This window comes from Osmerus eperlanus, chromosome 24, assembly GCF_963692335.1.
Source record: "Osmerus eperlanus chromosome 24, fOsmEpe2.1, whole genome shotgun sequence".
In the NCBI taxonomy this organism is placed as follows: Eukaryota; Metazoa; Chordata; class Actinopteri; order Osmeriformes; family Osmeridae; genus Osmerus; species Osmerus eperlanus.
In genome coordinates this window covers 7,443,978-7,463,573 of record NC_085041.1, presented here as the reverse complement: position 1 = coordinate 7,463,573, position 19,596 = coordinate 7,443,978, and the positions used below count along the sequence as shown (strand labels likewise).

The 19,596-nt window shown below is 38.6% G+C and overlaps 4 protein-coding genes across 4 annotated transcripts; 3 read left to right on the top strand and 1 right to left on the bottom strand.

Moving 5' to 3' along the window:
- Nucleotides 1–781: 781 nt before the first annotated feature.
- dynlt2b (dynein light chain Tctex-type 2B) lies at nucleotides 782–3,181 on the bottom strand. Its single transcript, XM_062450531.1, has 5 exons — nucleotides 2,999–3,181; nucleotides 2,563–2,696; nucleotides 2,380–2,449; nucleotides 1,919–1,982; nucleotides 782–1,831 (listed from the first exon to the last, which is right to left on the bottom strand). The coding sequence occupies exons 1-5, from the start codon at nucleotides 3,055–3,057 to the stop codon at nucleotides 1,784–1,786; spliced, it is 375 nt and encodes a 124-aa protein (XP_062306515.1). The 5' UTR covers nucleotides 3,058–3,181; the 3' UTR covers nucleotides 782–1,783.
- A 648-nt stretch (nucleotides 3,182–3,829) lies between these two features.
- Nucleotides 3,830–8,047, top strand: LOC134011347 (uncharacterized). The gene is made up of 5 exons (XM_062450947.1): nucleotides 3,830–4,132; nucleotides 5,099–5,440; nucleotides 5,731–5,880; nucleotides 6,685–6,722; nucleotides 6,893–8,047. The coding sequence occupies exons 1-5, from the start codon at nucleotides 4,066–4,068 to the stop codon at nucleotides 7,082–7,084; spliced, it is 789 nt and encodes a 262-aa protein (XP_062306931.1). The 5' UTR covers nucleotides 3,830–4,065; the 3' UTR covers nucleotides 7,085–8,047.
- Nucleotides 8,048–12,808: 4,761 nt separating this feature from the next.
- LOC134010849 (receptor-transporting protein 3-like) lies at nucleotides 12,809–13,801 on the top strand. The gene is made up of 2 exons (XM_062450129.1): nucleotides 12,809–13,052; nucleotides 13,372–13,801. The coding sequence occupies exons 1-2, from the start codon at nucleotides 12,904–12,906 to the stop codon at nucleotides 13,799–13,801; spliced, it is 579 nt and encodes a 192-aa protein (XP_062306113.1). The 5' UTR covers nucleotides 12,809–12,903.
- Nucleotides 13,802–17,989: 4,188 nt separating this feature from the next.
- Nucleotides 17,990–19,311, top strand: LOC134011348 (receptor-transporting protein 3-like). Its single transcript, XM_062450948.1, has 2 exons — nucleotides 17,990–18,254; nucleotides 18,566–19,311. Exons 1-2 carry the CDS (start codon nucleotides 18,106–18,108, stop codon nucleotides 18,924–18,926), a joined length of 510 nt encoding a protein of 169 aa, XP_062306932.1. The 5' UTR covers nucleotides 17,990–18,105; the 3' UTR covers nucleotides 18,927–19,311.
- The last annotated feature ends 285 nt before the right edge of the window (nucleotides 19,312–19,596 follow it).

Sequence of the window (19,596 nt, the reverse complement as noted above, 5' to 3'; positions counted from 1 at the left end):
GAGGGAGAAAGCCATTAAGTGACGCCTTAGGAAAAAATCTAAATCCAATCTCACTCCACAGTCAGTGATGAGCAAAATGAGCGAGAGCATCTTTTTAACCCTTGTGTTCTCTTCGGGGTCATTCTGACCCATCAGTCATTGTGACCCACCGTTGTATTGCGACAACTTTACCACATACAAAAACAAAGTGAAGCATTTTATTTTAACCGTCGGGCTGTCTCAGACCCCCCACATTGCGAAGGTTAAAAGAAAATGCTATTCATTCGTTTTTGTATTGGGTAAAATTGGGTAAACACAACGATGGTTCGTTGTGAACCTTTGGGTCATGTGACCCGAAGGCAGCACAAGGGTTAAGAGAGCTCCTCTTTTAAACGTTTAGTCCCAGAGTCATTTTCTTTACTCTTGTGATGACCATAAGTGATGCCAGGATGCCATTATACATACTGAGAATTGCAAAATGTTATCATGAAACCCATTCTGCCATAGACAATAAGAAAAAGCTATATTTTTGTTTAGTTAAAATGCATAGAATGTGTTAGACCTCTTCATAATAATGGTTACCATGTTTGAGAACCTCTTGTATCATAAAAGTACCCGAGCTGAAGTGTCAGACAGTCAGACAAAACTCCTCAAAGACATGCAGAATCATGCGTTTGCAGAGGTGAATTGACTTGCAGACATCAACGACAACACATCCTTTATTCAGAATGTAAAATGTAATTCTTCCTAAATTATTAAAAGAATCGATATATTTATATCATAATTTATTAATTTAAAAAAATCTGTTGCAACGCCATCAGGAACTTAAGAGAGGACATTTGAAGTACTCAGAGAACATTGTAAGCGACATGTAGGATTTCAGTGCACATGAATAATGAATGTGACTAACTTCTAAACTTCTAAAATAGTTTTGCTTGTCTCTGCAGTCTCCCAAGGCCTCGGCTCTCCTTGTGACAATGATGTAACTGCCCACTACAGTCTATAGTTATTGTTGTGGCCAAAAATGGATTGATTAAAGGTCACATAGGCTAATATGTGGGGAGTTCCTAGCAGGGAAGAAGGCCGAGGTCTGGGTTGCATCATCTGTCAACTTGTGTCCTGTGCATGTTAACATCTCAGAGAAAGATGCCACAAGTTGTAAACAACACATTCTGTTTGCACAGAATAGTGGGGAGACTAGGGGTGTTGCCAGAGTTCTGAAGGAGAAGAGGATGGGACAGCTAGGCTCCTCGTTTGGAGTTTCTGTGTCCTCCTAAAGAGGAGGAAAGGGAACATAGATGGGGTCGAGCGGACATTAGAGATAGGCAGCTTGTACACATGACGCATCATGGGGAACAAGAGAACAAACTAGGGAAGATTATGGGGCAATATTGGGAAATAGGATTATGGAGGGAGGGGGATTTCTTCATTTTCACTATATAATGTGCTAGGTTTTAGATGTCTTTATGCTTTTTATGTATTCCTGTATCAACTGCTGCATTGGTGAATAAACCATCGAGTCATCTTGATTTTGAAAGAGATTCCATCTCTGACTGTTTTGACCAAAATCCTTCTGACAAAAATATCCTACACTATACACAAAAACGCATTGCTCAAGTTCTTAAAATAGGCCTACACCACGTCCTACAAAAGGGCAAGTTCCGTATGTCTGAGACGACAACATCCCTGTCAATGTACCGTCATTTAAAGTTCAGTCACATTACCAGTGTCAGTGGTCAGACGTATAGCCCAGAGCAGTGCTTAAAGAGCAAACTTCTGGTGATGTCATTTTGTTCTTAGGTCCTCAGTAATAATAGCTGCCAAACGCAGCAGCCACACAGAATAGGCTGTCCTGCAGAAACAGACAAACAGAGAACATTAACAATGCACTTACCCATTTGGAAAGGATGATATTACAGACACGGCCTAATAAGCTTACATTCATAAAAATGTCCTGAGCATAGTTATCTGTGTCAGCATCCCAGAAACACCTGGCAGCCATTCTGCAGAGCAAGGAAAAGAGGAAGGGCCACAATAAGTTGGTAAAGCAATTTGACAACAGAGGGTTTTTGTTTTTTGTGTTTTTTTAAACAGCAAATTGTTTTTTTACAATGGAGAATGTTGTTTTCAAACTGAGAATAAACACTTCAGCATTTAAATGCAGATCATGAATCATACAGTACATTCTAGTTTTCCGTTTAAAAGACCACTAGATGTCATGCATAGTTCATGCAAGATGACATGTTTAGAAATAGAATCATCTTTCAGAATGTGACAAACCAAGGTTAAATAAGGTTGGGTAGAGTGACGTGTAAAAATATATATATATTGTAAGTAATATTATTGTATACTGGTGTTGTACACAATAAACAAATTACATCCAAGCCCCACATAACTCACTTGACTCCTTCTCCTCGTTGCTCTCCAATAACCACTTGCACAACAAGCTTGTATCGGTCAAAGCCCATCTCTGTTATTATTAAATACAGATAACATTTAGGAAACAAAAATAAACGGGATTTGAAATGGGTTTGAGGGTGTGTGTGTATTGGGTTATGAGTTTATCCATTAAAAGATGCCCACTCTTTAGTTTGTCCTTGATACCGTCTGCCAAATTGCGAGACAAAAGTGGAACCTCTTCGGGATCATAGTCCACACCAGACAGTTGTTCTCTCAGAATGTCTCGAATGCATTCCTTCACAACAGCTGGCTTGAACCTATAAGAAGCACATCTAGCTTAATACCTATATAACATTTATCAATCAAGGGACAGGATTACTTTACAGATGCTTGCCAAATTAGTTTTTATAAACGATCAGTAGCGCTGGTTACATCGATCAAGATTATACATTTAGCTATCTAGCTAACCACCTAGTTAACTAGGTGAGCTAAAGCTAGTAGTTACCTGTACTACGGTAGATAGTGCTATACAACTAGTGTGACTGATATACAGTACAGTACTGTACAGCTAGCTACTACTAGTACCAGTTGGCACAAACCATTTATTTAACCATCTTACTTGTGTTGATAATTCGGTCTTATGAGATATGTATTTCCCGCTGTATGCGATCCCTCCATTTAGCTCATGTAGATACAAATATACAAAAAAAAAAGAAAGAAAAGTAGTAGGCTAGGCTAAGTGATTAGCTTTTTAAACTGGCTGCCTTTTAGCTTGCGTGCTACAGTTACCATAACAACACCTTCCGAATCTCCAGACCGAGGTAAAATAGCCAATCATGTTGAATTTTCTGAAGACAAGAGGAGGGCCTGAAACCAGTGTTTGTTCAAGAGTCAAAATGTTGCATAGCGTTCTCAATGGGCATTAATACGTTCCAAGAAATTTTACGACAGTGACCTTGATTACAGTTGTGACACAAATCACAAAAGTAATCAGTTGAAAAAAAGACCCTAAGGAACATGTATTGTACGGCACAACAACTCGTTGTAGTCTCTCTATTGGTGGTTTTCTTGTGAAACCTGAACTGATTTGAGGGGAGTTTGAGTGTACGCCACAGTATAGCTACTGTGTACGCCTACTATGTGACAGCAAGGGAAGCATGACGACCCCCGTCAACCACAAACCCAGGTTTGCAGACCACCGTCTGCCGGATACTACACCTCTGCACTTTCAAGGAGGGAAGACCACCACTTCCTCCAGTTTCCCTTTGCGGTATATTGTGTTTGATTTCAGTTAAATTCTCAGACGTGCAATTCTTAACCAAGGAAAATGGCTAGTAAATGTTTACGTATTAGGCTACAGGTGTCCAAATAAAAATGGAGGAATGTTTGTGGGTTAAAGGTTGATTTGTTTAACTATCTTTAAGGGTTAAACGTTCACTGGCATCTCAGAAACAGTCTCTTTAGGCTACCACAAGTCCCATAACGCCTTTGAAGCGTTCATTCATAGGAGGTGCTTGTTAAGATGTTTGACACACAAGTTCCTGTCTACATTTCCTTGTCTTCTCATACAAACACTTTTTGGATGAAAAAGGCAGATCACAGCATTCAACAGAGGAGAACACACATGAACCAGATTAAGAAGAAAAGCTTCACTTTTCCATTACAAGCTCTAGTTCTCTATGTATTATGAACCACAACGTCATCTTAAAATCCCTCTTAATGCTTATATTCATTTTGCAAGTGCGGCTTGATGGTACGTCAACTTTCTTTATCTTTTATGATGTAACAAATATTTATTTTAAAAGAAACTATGGTTTTAGGGAACAACTAGAGCATCCCACATAGTCTAGTAGCCTAGTCTGTTCAGTAAAATGTGATTAAACATAATACAGCCCTACAGACTTACTTACTGTAAGTCGCTCTGGATAAGAGCGTCTGCTAAATGACTAAATGTACAGTCTAGTTAAGTAATACATTTAATAGTCCTTTTTAAAGGCAAATTGAATTGAACAGAGAGAGAGAGATACAGAGAGATACAGGGAGAGAGATATTTCAAAGTAGTTTCACTTTCAGTACTTTTAGATCTCATAAAGTAACGCAAAAAATAAATAAATACTGGTCTACTACTTGCAGGAACTGTGGAAAGCAAAAAAAGTTTGAAGTTATCATAAAAGAAATGACAGAAATGTCTAAAAGTAAAACATCCATGTGCTCTTCGATTACTTGTTTCGTGTTATCTAAGTTACAATGTCAAATTTTCCACTAGGAAATAACTACTGTGTATGGGGAAATCTGTGGGTTGTTTTAATTTTTTATAGTAGCGTCACTTCCCTCATATTACCCAGGTTTTTCAGATGTCTTACAAACATTTCTTTTCACAAAAAAGGCACATTTCGATTCACTCACAGTGATCAATGATTCAATCTCTATAAATATACAGTATGTAAGAACCAGATTCTACTGTAGCCTACAGTGTACACTGATGTTCACTGAGAACGTGTAGGCCTATAACTCTGAAAATATAGTTAGTGAGAAAAACATTACTTGTTTATTTCTTTTTGCGTTATTGTCAATGTGGTCAAAGCAGTCCAAAGCGGAAGGACAATACATGCTATTATGAACACATGACAATCAATCAGCAATCACAAATCAATGCATCTGTGTGTTTGTGTATCTCATTATGTTTATATGGATTCCATGTATCTATCTCCTATAACAGAACCGAACTTGGCATCAAAGGTAACAGGAACCCTGGGCAAAGATGTAAAACTCAATTTCACATTCAAGAACATCTCCAGAGAGAACATCAGTAGTGTTACACTTTACAAAGGCGAAAAAAGCAACACAAAGATCTCTGAATGTTTTCAGGAGGGTCAAAGCGACTGCTCACAAGGCCGGCCCTGCATCTTTAACGTAGCTTCTAAAGAAGCTTCTTTCTGCATCCAAAATCTGGCTTTAGAACACAGTGGAGTTTACTGGGTTACTTTATTCCCCAAGAAAGGTGGACTACTGCACAGCAACAAGTTATCTTTGCACCTAGACATAGAGAACCATACCACAGGTAAGATCTAAGTTCACATTCGGCTAATTCCCATAACGTATGAGAGGAGTAAATGTGCTGTGATGTGTTTCATTGATCTCGGACCTGCATTATTTTGCCCCCTATTGAACCCCAGTTTAAATAATAGGAATATCTTTTAAGTTAAACTGTATACAAAATCAAGCGGCAAGTGAGTGTGTGTGTTTGTGAATTACGTAATTTTGATGCTTTACTGCCTGAGTTGATGAATATTGAATCTAGAAGATTGATGTCTATCCTCTAAATGACTTTTTAACTGTCTTTGTCAACAGTGCCTCCACAAAGCATTCACACCACAGAGGGTCCCACCACAAGCAACATAAACATCTTTTATATCATCCTTGCTGGACTTGTAGTGCCAATAATTGTGTTGATCTCTGGACTGCTTGTTTGGTTCTGCTGGATCCAAATGTTGCACTCAGGTACCAAAGATGTCCATATATTGTAATGTATATATGTTTGGATATACTGTCTACATGCTGATTTTTCTCAAGACTTTCTGAAGTCTTAAATTAGTCCCTTGCACATTCTGAAGCTGTGGTTAAGTTCAGTCTTCTGTTAAAGTTTTTATGCAAATATTAGTTTTGCAATAGGAAAATGTTGTACCGGTAGAAAAAAAGTTAAGCATCAAGGCAGTTTAGATTCACAACATCTGCATCAACAAAGTTCAGTTTCACATCCTATGATATCACCGACTCAAACACTCTACTCATAAAAATGCTACCTTTCATTGGTGGGGGGAATAACCTATTACCTTTTCTACCTGGTTCTAGAATAGAGTTGAGTCAGAGAAGACGGGTGGAAAAATGCTAAGTTGATGTTTTTACACTGGTACATTTTTCCTCCATGACTCCCTGACCCAAATCAGACCTCAACATTTGTGTGCATGCAAAGTCTTTTGAAAGCCCCCATAACCTCAAAAACCTCCTGAGCAGGCTTTCCTGTAAACAGATGTGCGACCCCAAGCAGTTTATCTGTGTCTGCACCACGGAATGACACCATAACACTGTAGATAGGTTTCTGTTTAGAAGGCGGAACACAGTTCCTTTGATTGTTCCTTTAGGCAAAAAACAACCGGTCAAATAATGGAACTCCTCGTCATTCTCTGCGGTTCCAATTACAGGATACATGGCTTATAGAGAAATAGATTGGGTTTTGTGAGAGTAGGTTATGTGTTTTGAGAGGATCACCTTTGAGACTTTGTTTTCACACCGTTTTTTCTTTAGATCCCAGCCAGCAAAACGACCTTGCAGCAAAGTCACAGGTAAGTTCCCAGACAGTACCTCATCTTTAATTCCTAAGTTTTTGGAAATTAGAATTTCATATTACTATTATTCATGATGAAGGGCCTGGGGCTCTTTTTCATATAGAGTCCTATAAAAATACATTGCGTAAAGGTTCAATAATTCAAATGCATATTGTTTTTTTTGACAGATGACAGAAGAGAATTCCAAAGCCACTGTTGCTGTGCATTCAGTGGAGTATGGCATACTGGACTTCCACAGTCACCACACAGGAGGGGAGGACGCCAATCATAGGCCAGACATCGTGATTAGATCTACAGACTCAGTCGAGTATGCGGCCATCACCTTCCAACGACCACAACAGGGGGCTTGTGGGAGATAAGGCTGATTTATACAGTAGCACACATCACATAATTTGATGAAGGTTGTGCTGCACGTGTGTTTGGAAACCCTTTTGAGACCCAGGAATCATTCTTTATTACTAGAGAACAGAAGTAGAGAAGAGATGTAAAACCACAACTGACCTCAATGTTAAAGAAATCCAATAGCTATGCTCTGTATTCGTATTTCTCTTCATTTGACTCTTCCATTGCTTGTGGCATGCTGCACGTCATATATTCATAGTATATACTATACGTAACCTCAACACAAAGTATTGAGATTTATACTTTAAACAACGATATTCAATGTGTTCTTTTTGGCTGGCTTTTTTGATTGTACCAATTTCTTTGTAGTTAAAACCACAAATTGCAGGAAGAACTCTAATCGTTCACAATCTACTATCTCAATAATGTGCAGCATCAACTTATGGAGGTTTTCCTGTACTGTTGAAGTTTCAGTTTGAATGTACCTAATTGACTAAAGTGTACAAATGTGCACACACTTCTCAAACCTAACAATTCAAGTATGTTGCAAGTCCGATTTTTGTGTTTCTCTGTATTTGTATGTTGTTGTTTTTGTAATTATAGTAATATGGATCTTCTACTGCATTTTTCTGTTCCCTCTCTAATAATAGTTAATTAAATTACCCTAACCCATATCACAGAGTGGAAATATCAAGTAGACTTATTGATAACCACTAAACTACTACTACTGATGAAGTCATTTGTCTACACTGTTTGTAGTGGTTTAATTACGTTACGTTCCATGTGTACAATTTCAGAAATCTCATTTGGCATGTTTGCAAACAGCTACAGAATATTTAAGAGAATTGGAGAGGTTACTGAATGTGAAAAATAATACGAATTTAGTAAGAATGACTGTCATCTTTTGTAGAAATGAAAAATAACTGTTTTCTGGGCATTTCCGTTGTGTACTTTGATTAAATTATATAATTATAAATAAAATAATGGAGCAAAAGAAGTTTGGAAAATCTTTTGTAGCTTGGGTATGACTTGTTGAAACTTCGAGTATTAGTAATGCCCTTTTGCAAAAACACCCAGGTTGCATGCTGTTTTGCAGAAGTAAGAGCTGCCCATCAACAAATCAAGCCACGATCTACCACAGCAACTCACTGCCAGCGCACACTTTGTTTGCATCACTGCTGGCTGAATGTAGCGTTCAGGAAGACCAAAGAGTCTCTTATTTAAACATGACCCTGATGTTTCCCCATTGTAGGACGAATAAAGGTATATCTTATCGTATATCTTATAACCACATGTAGTATGGAACCGAGCTGTGGGTGTGAGGTCGATTTGACATTCCACATCAGCAGAAAATATGGTTTGGTGCAGTGCACTTTGAAAGATGGAAACAGTTTAGTCCTTTCAATCTCCTCTGACTGTGAACACATTTGGTGTGTATGCAGGGGCGGTTTTAGGCACGGGCGGACCGGGCAGCCGCCCGGGGCGGCATTTTTTCATGTCACGTGGGCAGCGCACGAGCATAAAATAAATAAATAAAAATCTCTGCGCCGCGAAGCGGTTTTCTCTTTTCTATCATTTCACTGTGTGGGGAATTGGCAAATTGGCGCCCCCTTCAGGCAGCTGCAGGCACCCCTGCTTTCTGAAAAGGTGCCGTGCACAGAAGCTGTGTGAAAAAAGGGGAGAGGGACAGACAGCTCATCTGACTGGGTCTCCCAAATGGAACGGACAATTCATAATATTATAAATATAGGCCTAAAGTTCCTGCACATTTTTTTTTTTTATTGTGTGAAATGGCGAATTGAAAAAAAATGTGTATAGGCTAACTCTTACGTTTGTTAGCCTTTTTGCTATGATGCTTGCTATGCAACAACAATATTTCGGTTTTAACTCAACAAACACGAGATAACATTTCACCATAATAGTGTGCTTTGCAACAAAACTGTTACAAGTTCAGTTATTATTTATTTTCATTATTTAGGTTAGGCCCTGTAATTAGCCAACGGAATTTTCAAATCTGTAGGTAGTTTCAAAGACGAACATTTGCTATTTGCTACAACTATATTTCGTGACAAAGTATAGTTTAACGTCATAACTAAAAGTGTTCCTCCCTAAAAGTTATATTAATATATCATGTAATAACAGATATTTAGCGTGTAAGGGCATGTTTATGTAACCCTCCTATTATGTTTGGTGTCAATTTGACCCCAGGCTGTTTTAGCTGTATAGAACATAATTGGGTGTGCTTTGCCTTCGGCAAGGGCACAACCTTTGTTCTCTCACATATATATTTATTGGGTGTGCTCAAGCCTTCGGCGAGAGCACAACCTTTGTTCTCTCACATGTATATTATTATTTTTTTATTTTTTTATTTTTTCCCCCCTAAAACTCAGTCAATATTTGGCCTACATAGACAACGTAGGTGTCATAAGTTTCGTCTTGGTAGCGATTGAGTTGCTTCTATTGGAATTCCGTTGCATGGTTTAGGCTCAAGTTAAGTTTTTGTGGCGAAACGTGAAGCTAACGGTGGCTAATTTGCTAGCCACAGTCACTGACGTTACTAACGTCACTAACGTCACGAAAACACGCGTGACTACCTTTGGCAGAACATTCGTTTCGCATCTGTTAACTTGGGGGATAGCTAGGCTAACTATAGCTTTACTGCAAGGCAGCTGCAGAAACGCCACAAGCACAGAGGCCAGGGTGATAACTATTTACTCATTTTACTTTGTGATATGACACACAATTGTGATGTGTGAAGGATTCTTATTCTATGTGTCTATTCCAATATGTAATGATGGTATCCAATGACACAAATCTGTGTTCTAGAAAGAGTGGTCTGGAGTCGCAGAGGTCCGATAATATCAGCTTTAATGCAGCAGTTGGAAATCAACAAGTACAGAGCTCTGGGGTTGTCTAAGTTTCCCTACCCGCAACAGAGTTTGGGCTGGTTCACGAAGTCCAACTGGCTATCTTTCCCTCCCCAGCATATATTTATACAGTGCAATTGAAACACAAGTATTAAAAAAGGGTTGAGCTTGTTCTCTCGTGCATCAGGGAGTTGTTCTTGCCTACGCGTCCCACCTGCTCGGGTGCCATCTCCACCCAGATTCAAGGTTGTTTCTGAAAATGAAGAGATAGAGACACAGAGAACAGCCTGCTTCCCACACTCAGTGAGACCCTATGTTTAAGCCTGAGCACACTTCTAAGTTTCATAAGACATAACTTTAATAAGCACAATACATAACTTTAAGACATGCATCCTTCATAAATCCTGTTGTTATATTCACTCGTGCACAGTGCCCGTGATGCATTCAGTGATTAAAAATGCCACACATATTAATAACTGGGATTATAGTTAGTGCCGTGCCTGATATGCAGCTGGTGATTACAGTTCTAGAATATGTGTTGTAATGTATTATACATTCTTTATGTGTAATGTACAGTATAAACTGATATTATTAAGGAAGTACATCTACTTTCGGAAACAGTAGTCTACTATTTCACTGAAGTATTAGCATCATGACATTAGCCTGTGTTGCCCGGGCAACACATACTACAGTGGTCTATGATGTAGCGTTATCTGTTTTCAATCGTTAAAATAAACATTCCTCACATATACATTTTCGTTGTAGGATTTATTCTGACATTAGTAACGATTTGTTGGTGAAATGACCATTACCTGTGGTTTCAAACCAGTGTAGCTCACTGCAACGCTGTAGCTTACGCGAGACACACTACAAAAACATCTACACTACAGTACACAGCTGTAGGAAGTCAAACGGCGACAGAACATGTTCGGCACTCCCCTTACTGTACTTAAATCAAAAGTCTAACTACTAACCTGAACTTCATTGCCACATCCTAAACGTTGTCAATCTGTTCATGAAAATAATTAATTTCATCTTAAACCGTACAACGGAACGTTAAATCCAATTCAACCAACGCAATCGCTACAGTACCAAGACGAACACAGCAGTAGTCTAGTACTGTACCGTAGTAGTACAATTTACCGGGGCAGCTTCTCCACACAGGGCTCTATCGCATTTTGCGTTGTTACTGACAATGATCGCTACCAGTGAGCTTTTTATGAATGAGCGATTTTCCACTAAATAAATGTCAAGCTTATTTTGGGGGCATATTCAGTTAGCAGATGGTACTGTTTGAATCGCGATTCCATCTTCTACTGCCGGGTAACGTCGTAGAATAATCTTCAAAGGGGGTTCTTTATTCATGAATGAATGCAATGAGTAGGCTACATGCCTGAAAATATCACGAGAAGAGATAGAGATTAGGTCAATTTTTACACCGGTCTGCCAAATTTATTCGTTTTGATTCAACGATGAGGCTACCTCTTGCAGGGGAAATGAGAAGACATCTATTTCATTCTACACTTCACTCGTATTTTCAGTTGTAAATGAGCAGCAAAAAAAAAAATGCTTTTAAATCTATTTAATCTTTATAAATAATAAGTATGCATTTTCATATAAAATATACAGAAATCAGTTGTAAAAATGTCATTCAAAAACGGATTCCTGTGCAACCGACGCAAGCAAGCACACCCTACAATTTCCCCAGAAATTGTACCCTCTCTAGTTCGTTTTGTTTCAACGATGAGGCTGCCTCTTGCAGGGGAAATGAGAAGACATCTATTTCATTCTACATTTCACTCGTATTTTCAGTTGTAAATGAGCAGCAAAATGCTTTTAAATCTATGTCATCTTTATAAATAATAAGTATGCATTTTTATATAAAATATACAGAAATATCAGTTGTAAAAATGTCATTCAAAAACGGACCCCTGTGAAACCGACGCAAGCAAGCACACCCTACAATTTCCCCAGAAATTGTACCCTCTCTAGTTGGTCTTACCATAACAGCCTTTTGATTTCAATGGGGGGGGGGGGGGCGAAGGGCGTCTCGCCCTGGGTGTAATTCAATGTAGAACCGCCACTGAGGGGGAGACTTGAACCTGCAACCTCTTGATCTGGACAGAGATCCCTGCTGTAGATTTCAATCTAACCTCTGTTGTAACCAATATGACTCAGTTGGTGAAACAGATATTTTTAGTCAGGTAATAAATCAGGTGTGCTGGATTAGAGTTGGAATGAAGGAGTAACAGGCGTAGCTTTCCAGGAACTGCAATAATAGAAAGTTAATTGGAATCTCTGTAGCCAAGGAATACAATAAGTATATTTTTGCGCCATTACTGAAAAGTGAATTGTCCAAAATGTTCATCCTCAAGTATCAATCTAAGTTATACCTAAAAGTAGCTTCAAACAACTTTCAACAGTTTCACAGCTCTTTCGGTGTAAATGCAATCACGAGATCATTGATAGAGCGCTATCTTGTGGCTGACAATGAATCATCTGTTACTGTTGCAATAGAAACGTACACAGTGAGAAATGTATTTTTCTCAAAATAACAGTGAATAATCTAAAAAAAATGTATCATTCAGTATCAGTATAACTTCTACCCCAAAGTAACTTTCAAACAGCTTTCAACAGTAGTGTCCCTTTTTACCTATAGCTCTAATAACACTGAAAGAAAAATACTTTCTCTTTCTGTGGAAGTGCAAGCGGAAGATTATTAAAAAGCGCCCTCTAGTGTCTGACAATCAAAAGTTTCAGTTTAATTAAAACTTAGAGATAAGTTTTGCTTTCCCCATGTCATCCTAGGTAGGCTATAATATCAGTGGAGACTCAGGCAGAAGGCTAGTCCATGGTGCAGTAGATAGTGAAGCACAAAGGGTGGGAATATAAAATACTTTTTTTAAATACTAAATTGGTATACCTAGAACTTCTCAAAGACTTGGCTGTTTCTAAAAAGCTGGCAAACGATGGCTTCCAAAGATTGGATTGATATTTTTCAGGAAAAGGTGATGGAACTCAACAAGGAAGATGACTGGCAGATTGAGTTTGATGACTCCATCAAGCCAAATGGAATAGAACCAGGCTGGCAGCAGTACATCACCAAGGCATTTGCATCGTAAGTATCTTGTGATGTTAACAAAATCATGTGCAGTCTTGCTTGGTCTCATCATAATGAGTGATGTAAAAGTGTGAAAGTGATTTGGTTCCAGACTAAGAAATGTAGTATGCAATAGAAGTGTGTCGTAAGTAAACATATAGTAGATACAGTTTGCTTCATAAATTATGTAACAGTGTAGCAAACAGCATACTGTGTTCGAACATCTGTCAAAGTCTAAAAGCTATGCATACTTTTTGGTTATTATTACTTCTATTAGTTAATATCCATTGTCATCGTGTGACACTTGTCTGTTTGTCTCATCTCTTTCAAAACGAAGGTTTGAGTGCTCAAAATGTAAGAGAAAGTGGCCCTCCAGCCGTGTGATGGTTGTGTTCCACATGAATCTGTGGAAACGACAGCGAAAAGGAGTCGTGAAAGTACGTTGGCTCTGCCAGAACTGCAAGAAATGCACTGCTGCTCCTATGGAGAAGCCGACCTTCTCCCCAGACAACCTTGACATTCTGCTGGAGAAAATGATTCAGAAGATCAGATTGATGTGCTACCATGAGACCCCTGATGAAGTCAACAGGCCTTTCTGGACGGACCCAGTGCGGTCGCCCCATGAGCCTGCTCATTGTGAAGCCTGCATTTTGGGCATCTGTACTAAGAATGCGCCTGGACAAGCTGTTGTGGCCAAAAACTGTATTAAAGTACTCGATGAACTGTTACGACTGTCCTTAGATGAACTGTCACTGACCGAAGGTTAGACCCAAGTAATCAGGAGACATGGGAAGAGGTCATAACTGACCTTAGATAGACCCAGATACTTCAGCCATGGAAAGTAACAGCTGACATGTAACCAACCAGGGACAATGACTGAACAACTTTACATTTCCATTTAGTCGTTTAGCAGACGCTCTTATCCAGAGCGACTTACAGTAAGTACGGGGACATTCCCCGAGGCAAGTAGGGTGAAGTGCCTTGCCCAAGGACACAACGTCAGTTGGCATGACCGGGAATCGAACTGGCAACCTTCGGTGAACTAGCCCGATTCCCTCACCGCTCAGCCACCTGACTCACTTTAGTTGGACTCTCGAACTTGTAGAACAATCCCTGCCCTAAAACTATGAACAAATATGCCATAACAAGTTGTTTTTGTCTACTCAGGATTAGATAGGGGTGTATAAAACAATATCCTGTCTATTGCTCTGGGCACTCTCTGCCATGCACTCTCTGCCAGGGAAATCCCACTGTCTGTATGTGCATTTGAACCAAAGAAAAACCTGACTTCTGTTCCTCTTTGAAAAGCAACAGCCCGCAACACAAGCCAAACGTTTTTAACCCTGAAAGACACACAGTATGCTTTGAAGTATCAAATAAGTCTATTAACTAGTGATTTCAGGAACTAATTTCAGCAACTAATTGTTTTATTTTATTTTATCATTGCATCCAAGATGTTACATAAGAAACTTGGTAAAGGAGCATGATGATGATACATTCAGCTATGCTATGTGTGGTCATTGAAAGTTTACTGATTGCTTTTCAGTGGTGAAAAATTACCCAAAATGCATGTATGGTTCAGATTTGAGCCTAATACTGGAATAGGTCTGTGGATTTGACAGGCCCTAGTCCAGGATGATTGAAAAAAATGTGCTGCTACTTTTAGTAATTAAATGAATCTGACATTTGTGAAATGCTCTCTCTCTCCCACATCATTAAAAATGATGTACGGCTGTTAATGAGTATTACATTATTTTCATCCCAAAACTACAGTGACTCTGAGTCGGTTAACATGACATGTATGTACAGTAGATTTGGTAGTTGCTGCATTGACCCCATACCATCAGGACACAGGTTTATCAAGTGTAATTTCAAGTTGAATAACTGTTAAATGCACATTAACAGCAGTTATGGTTATTGATAGTTTGATTCCTATACTTCCTCAACAGTGCAGACATAGGTAAGACTTTAAGAAAATATAAAATAAAACAGTATAAAACCTAGAGCAATGTAATCAAGCATTATCCATCACTGCATGCGCTGTTTGATGCAATATTTGCATTCAACCACATCTAGGTAAAGTCACTGTCCACCACTTCACCTCAACCACTGACCACTACATTATTGTCAGAGCAAATCCCAGAGTTTGTACTTCTATAAATACCTCTTCCCACTAAGCCCAAACTATGTGTATGGAAGTGTATGAAAGACAACCAGTTGAAGGGTATCTTTGTGCATGAATTGTCCACATGGGCTTTTAAATCTAAACTGTCTACAACTTGTTAACAGTGTGATTTGATGTGTAAAATGGATACGGTGGCATAGAAAAAGTAGACAAGTGTACGTACGATGAAGAAAGTGTTTTGTCCGTCTCTTCATAAACGGAGTGACTAAGTTCAGTTGAGTTCTGGATTTTAATAAGTATTTATCAATCTGCAGATTGGGAGAGAAAACCAGTCTTCTGACCATAAATGACAACACAACACCAAGCTTAGGTCTCAACCAGGTCTCTCTCAGCTCCGAAAGCCGGAGGACCATCTTTTATAGGGCACAAGAATGTAAACATAGATTGTGACAGTCAGGCAGTAATGACGTTTCAACAGTCTCAGAGAAAGAGATGCACTGCTCCCAACACATGACAACTCTCAGACTAGAGAGTTCATAGTTGAAGCTCTCCTTGTAGTCATAACAAGGAACGTTTAGCCAGTACTTTCTCCTGACCCCGAACATCTATTAACCCTGACACATAGACACAATATACTCTTATTAATAGCAAGCTTACATGAGAACGTACTAACTAGTATCCAATGACTAGTTCTATTGATTAGTGAATAATGTAAGCACACAGGAAATCCCAATTTCTTCCACACGTACTGTAGATGTGTGATGGAAGCCCTACTGACCTCTTTTATTTTAACTTTAACTTTATATTTGACATTGTACAGTTTTGTCAGTATGTTTACTGTATGCACCTGCCCACAATAGTAAATTCCCTTTTTGTGTACTCTCACTTGGCTATTAAACTTCATACTGATTCTGAAAGAAGTCATTTTTCACTTGTGTGTTTCAGTCACAATAGCCGGCCACTACAGTAAATCCCTAGGGAATGATAATATATAGATACATTCAACATAGAGACCAGTCCCAGAATGAAGCATCTTAATTAGTCAGCTTTAGAGGCTGTTATCCGATTAGCATTAAGATACCTGGAAGGATACTTTACAAATAATTTTGCATTCTCAGAAGCATAATACATTTTAATAATATATAGGAACAATATATACAAACATTATTTTGAATGAATACACCTTGTGTCTCTTTCTGTAAAACATCCTAAGAAAGCTATTGTACATGAAGACATTAAATGAGAGTGCATAATGCTGTAGTGTGAATCAGGTATCACAATACAGAATTGCAGTGCAAGATTACATTACATCGACACAACACAGCCTTACAGTGTAGTATTACATCACAGCATTACATGACAGAATTACAGTGCGGTATTACATTACACCATCACATTACAACATAACAGTACAGCATTACAGTGCAGTATTACATGACTGCATTACAGTACAACATTGCAATGCAGTATCACATGACATTATTTGCAATATTACATCACAACATTGTATTACATAATTACAGTTCAGTAATACTTTACAGCATTGCAATATAGCACAACAGATTACATGTGAGCCTTTCCTCTGTTGTTGATTCTGATGAGCCTGTCTGGATTCTAGCTCACCCTCTCATTCATCTCATTTTGTCAGGAGGATTGGAGGATCCCCATGAGGTCTACACAAGTCAGAAGACACAGCATATGCACCTTCATTGCAAATGAGAATATTCTGGAATATTCCTCCTTTTATATTTCAAAGATGATGTTGATAATGTCACATTTACTAATGGGTTCATAATACGTTTCCATTATTATTCAAGAATCCAGTGTGGAAAGATCATGCAAAAATCTCCTCTGAATGAGTGCCTCATTTCTGTCTTATCAGTTGGTATTGTATTGATCTATGTCCATGATATTGGACTTGTCATGTCCATGTCCTTGTCATGTCCATAGAAATGCCACTGGATATTAAAATAGATTTATATAGATGTATTTAGATACATATGTTAAGACATTCATGCAGCAGACACTTTAATCTAAAGCAAAATACATTTACATTTAGTCATTTAGCAGACTTACAGTAAGTACAGGGACATTCCCCCGAGGCAAGTAGGGTGAAGTGCCTTGCCCAAGGACACAACGTCAGTTTGCATGTTGTAACCAAGGACACAACGTCAGTTTGCATGTTTTTTTGCTGTTGTAACCAATATGACTCAGTTGGTGAACCAGCTATTTTTAGTCAGGTACAGGCGTGGCTTTCCAGGAACTGATACCAGGCAATAATAGAAAGTTAATTTGAATCTCTGTAGCCAAGGAATACAATAAGTATATTATTGCACCATTACTGAAAAGTGAATTGTCCAAAATGTTCATCCTCAAGTATCAATCTAAGTTATACCTAAAAGTAGCTTCAAACAACTTTCAACAGTTTCACAGCTCTTTCGGTGTAAATGCAATCACGAGATCATTGATAGAGCGCCATCTTGTGGCTGACAATGAATCATCTGTTACTGTTGCAATAGAAACGTACACAGTGAGAAATGTATTTTCAAATAACAGTGAATAATCAAAAAAAAAAGTATCATTCAGTATCAGCATAACTTCTACACCAAAGTAACTTTCAAACAGCTTTCAACAGTAGTGTCCCTTTTTACCTTTACCTCTCATAACACTGAAAGAAATACTTTCTTTTTCTGTGGAAGTTCAAGTGCCCTCTTGTGGCTGACAACCAATCAACGGTTTCAGTTGAATTGAAACTTACTGATAAGTTTTGTTTTCCCTATGTCATCCTACGTAGGCTATAATATCAGTTGCGACTCAGGCAGAAGGGTAGTCCATGGTGCATAGTGAAACACGAAGGGTGGGAATCTAAATTACATTTTTTAAATACTAAGTTGGTATAACTAGAACTTCTCAGAGACTTGGTTGTTTCTAAAAAGCTAGCAAACAATGGCTTCCCAAGATTGGATCGATATTTTTCAGGAAAAGGTGATGGAACTCAACGAGGAAGATGACTGGCAGATTGAGTTTGATGACTCCATCAAGCCAAATGGAACGGAACCAGGCTGGCAGGAGCACATCACAAAGACATTTGCATGGTAAATATATCTTGTGACGTTAACAAAATCATGTGCAGTCTTGCTTGGTCTCATCATAAAGTGATGTAAAAGTGATTTGGTTCCAGACTAAGAAATGTTGTATGCAATAGAAGTGTATCGTAAGTAAACATATAGTAGATACAGTTAGCTTCATACATTATGTAACAGTGTAGCAAACAGCATACTGTGTTAGAACATCTGTCAAAGTCTAAAAGCTATGCATACTTTTTGGTTATTATTACTTTTATTAGTTAATATCCATTGTCATTGTGTGACACTTGTCTGTTTGTCTCATCTCTTTCAAAACAAAGGTTTCAGTGCTCAAAGTGTAAGAGAAAGTGGCCCTCGAGCCGTGTGATGGTTGTGTTCCACATGAAGCTGTGGAAACGACAGAGAAAGGGAGTCGTGAAAGTACGTCGGCTCTGTCAGGACTGCAAGAAATGCACTGCTGCTCCTATGGAGAAGCCGACCTTCATCCCAGACAACCTTGACATTCTGCTGGAGAAGCTGATTGAGAAGATCAGATTGAAGTGCTACCATGAGAGAACTGATGAAGTCAACAAGTCTTTCAGGACGGACCCAGTGCGGTCGCCTCATGAGCCTGCTCATTGTGAAGCCTGCATGTTGGGCATCTGTAGTAAGAATGCGCCTGGACAAGCCAATCGTTTTTAACCCTGAAAGACACACAGTATGCTTTGAAGTATCAAATAAGTGCCTGTAATTAAGTCTGTTAACTAGTGAATTTCAGGAATTAATTTCAGCAACTAATTTATTATTTTTATTTTATCATTGCATCCAAGGTGTTATATAAGAACCCTGGTAAAGTAGCATGATGATGAGACATTCAGCTATGTTATGTGTGGTCATTGAAATAGTATTAAACCAGGAAGTTGACTGACTGCTTCTCGGTGGTGAAAAATGACCCAAAATGCATTTATGGTTCAGATTTGACCCTAATAGTGTAATAGGTCTGCGGATTTGACAGGCGCTAGTCAAGGATGATTGCCATTTGTTTGATACTACTTTTAGTAATTAAATGAATCTGACATTTGTGAAATGCTCTCTCTCTCCCACATCATTAAAAATGATGCACGCTATTAATAATTATTATATTATTTTCATCCCAAAACTACAGTGACTTTGAGTAAAGCAACTTTAGAAAACACGTGCGTTTAGCTCTCAGGGCCAACCGACAGAAATAAATAAAGCCATGATGAAAATGAAGCCATGCATGTAAAACTAGTTCAGTCAAGACATCACTCACGCATTAGATTTGACAATTTATTGATAACCATGACATGGAAATAATTTGACTTTGGCGGAGTGGATGATCTAAGGGAAG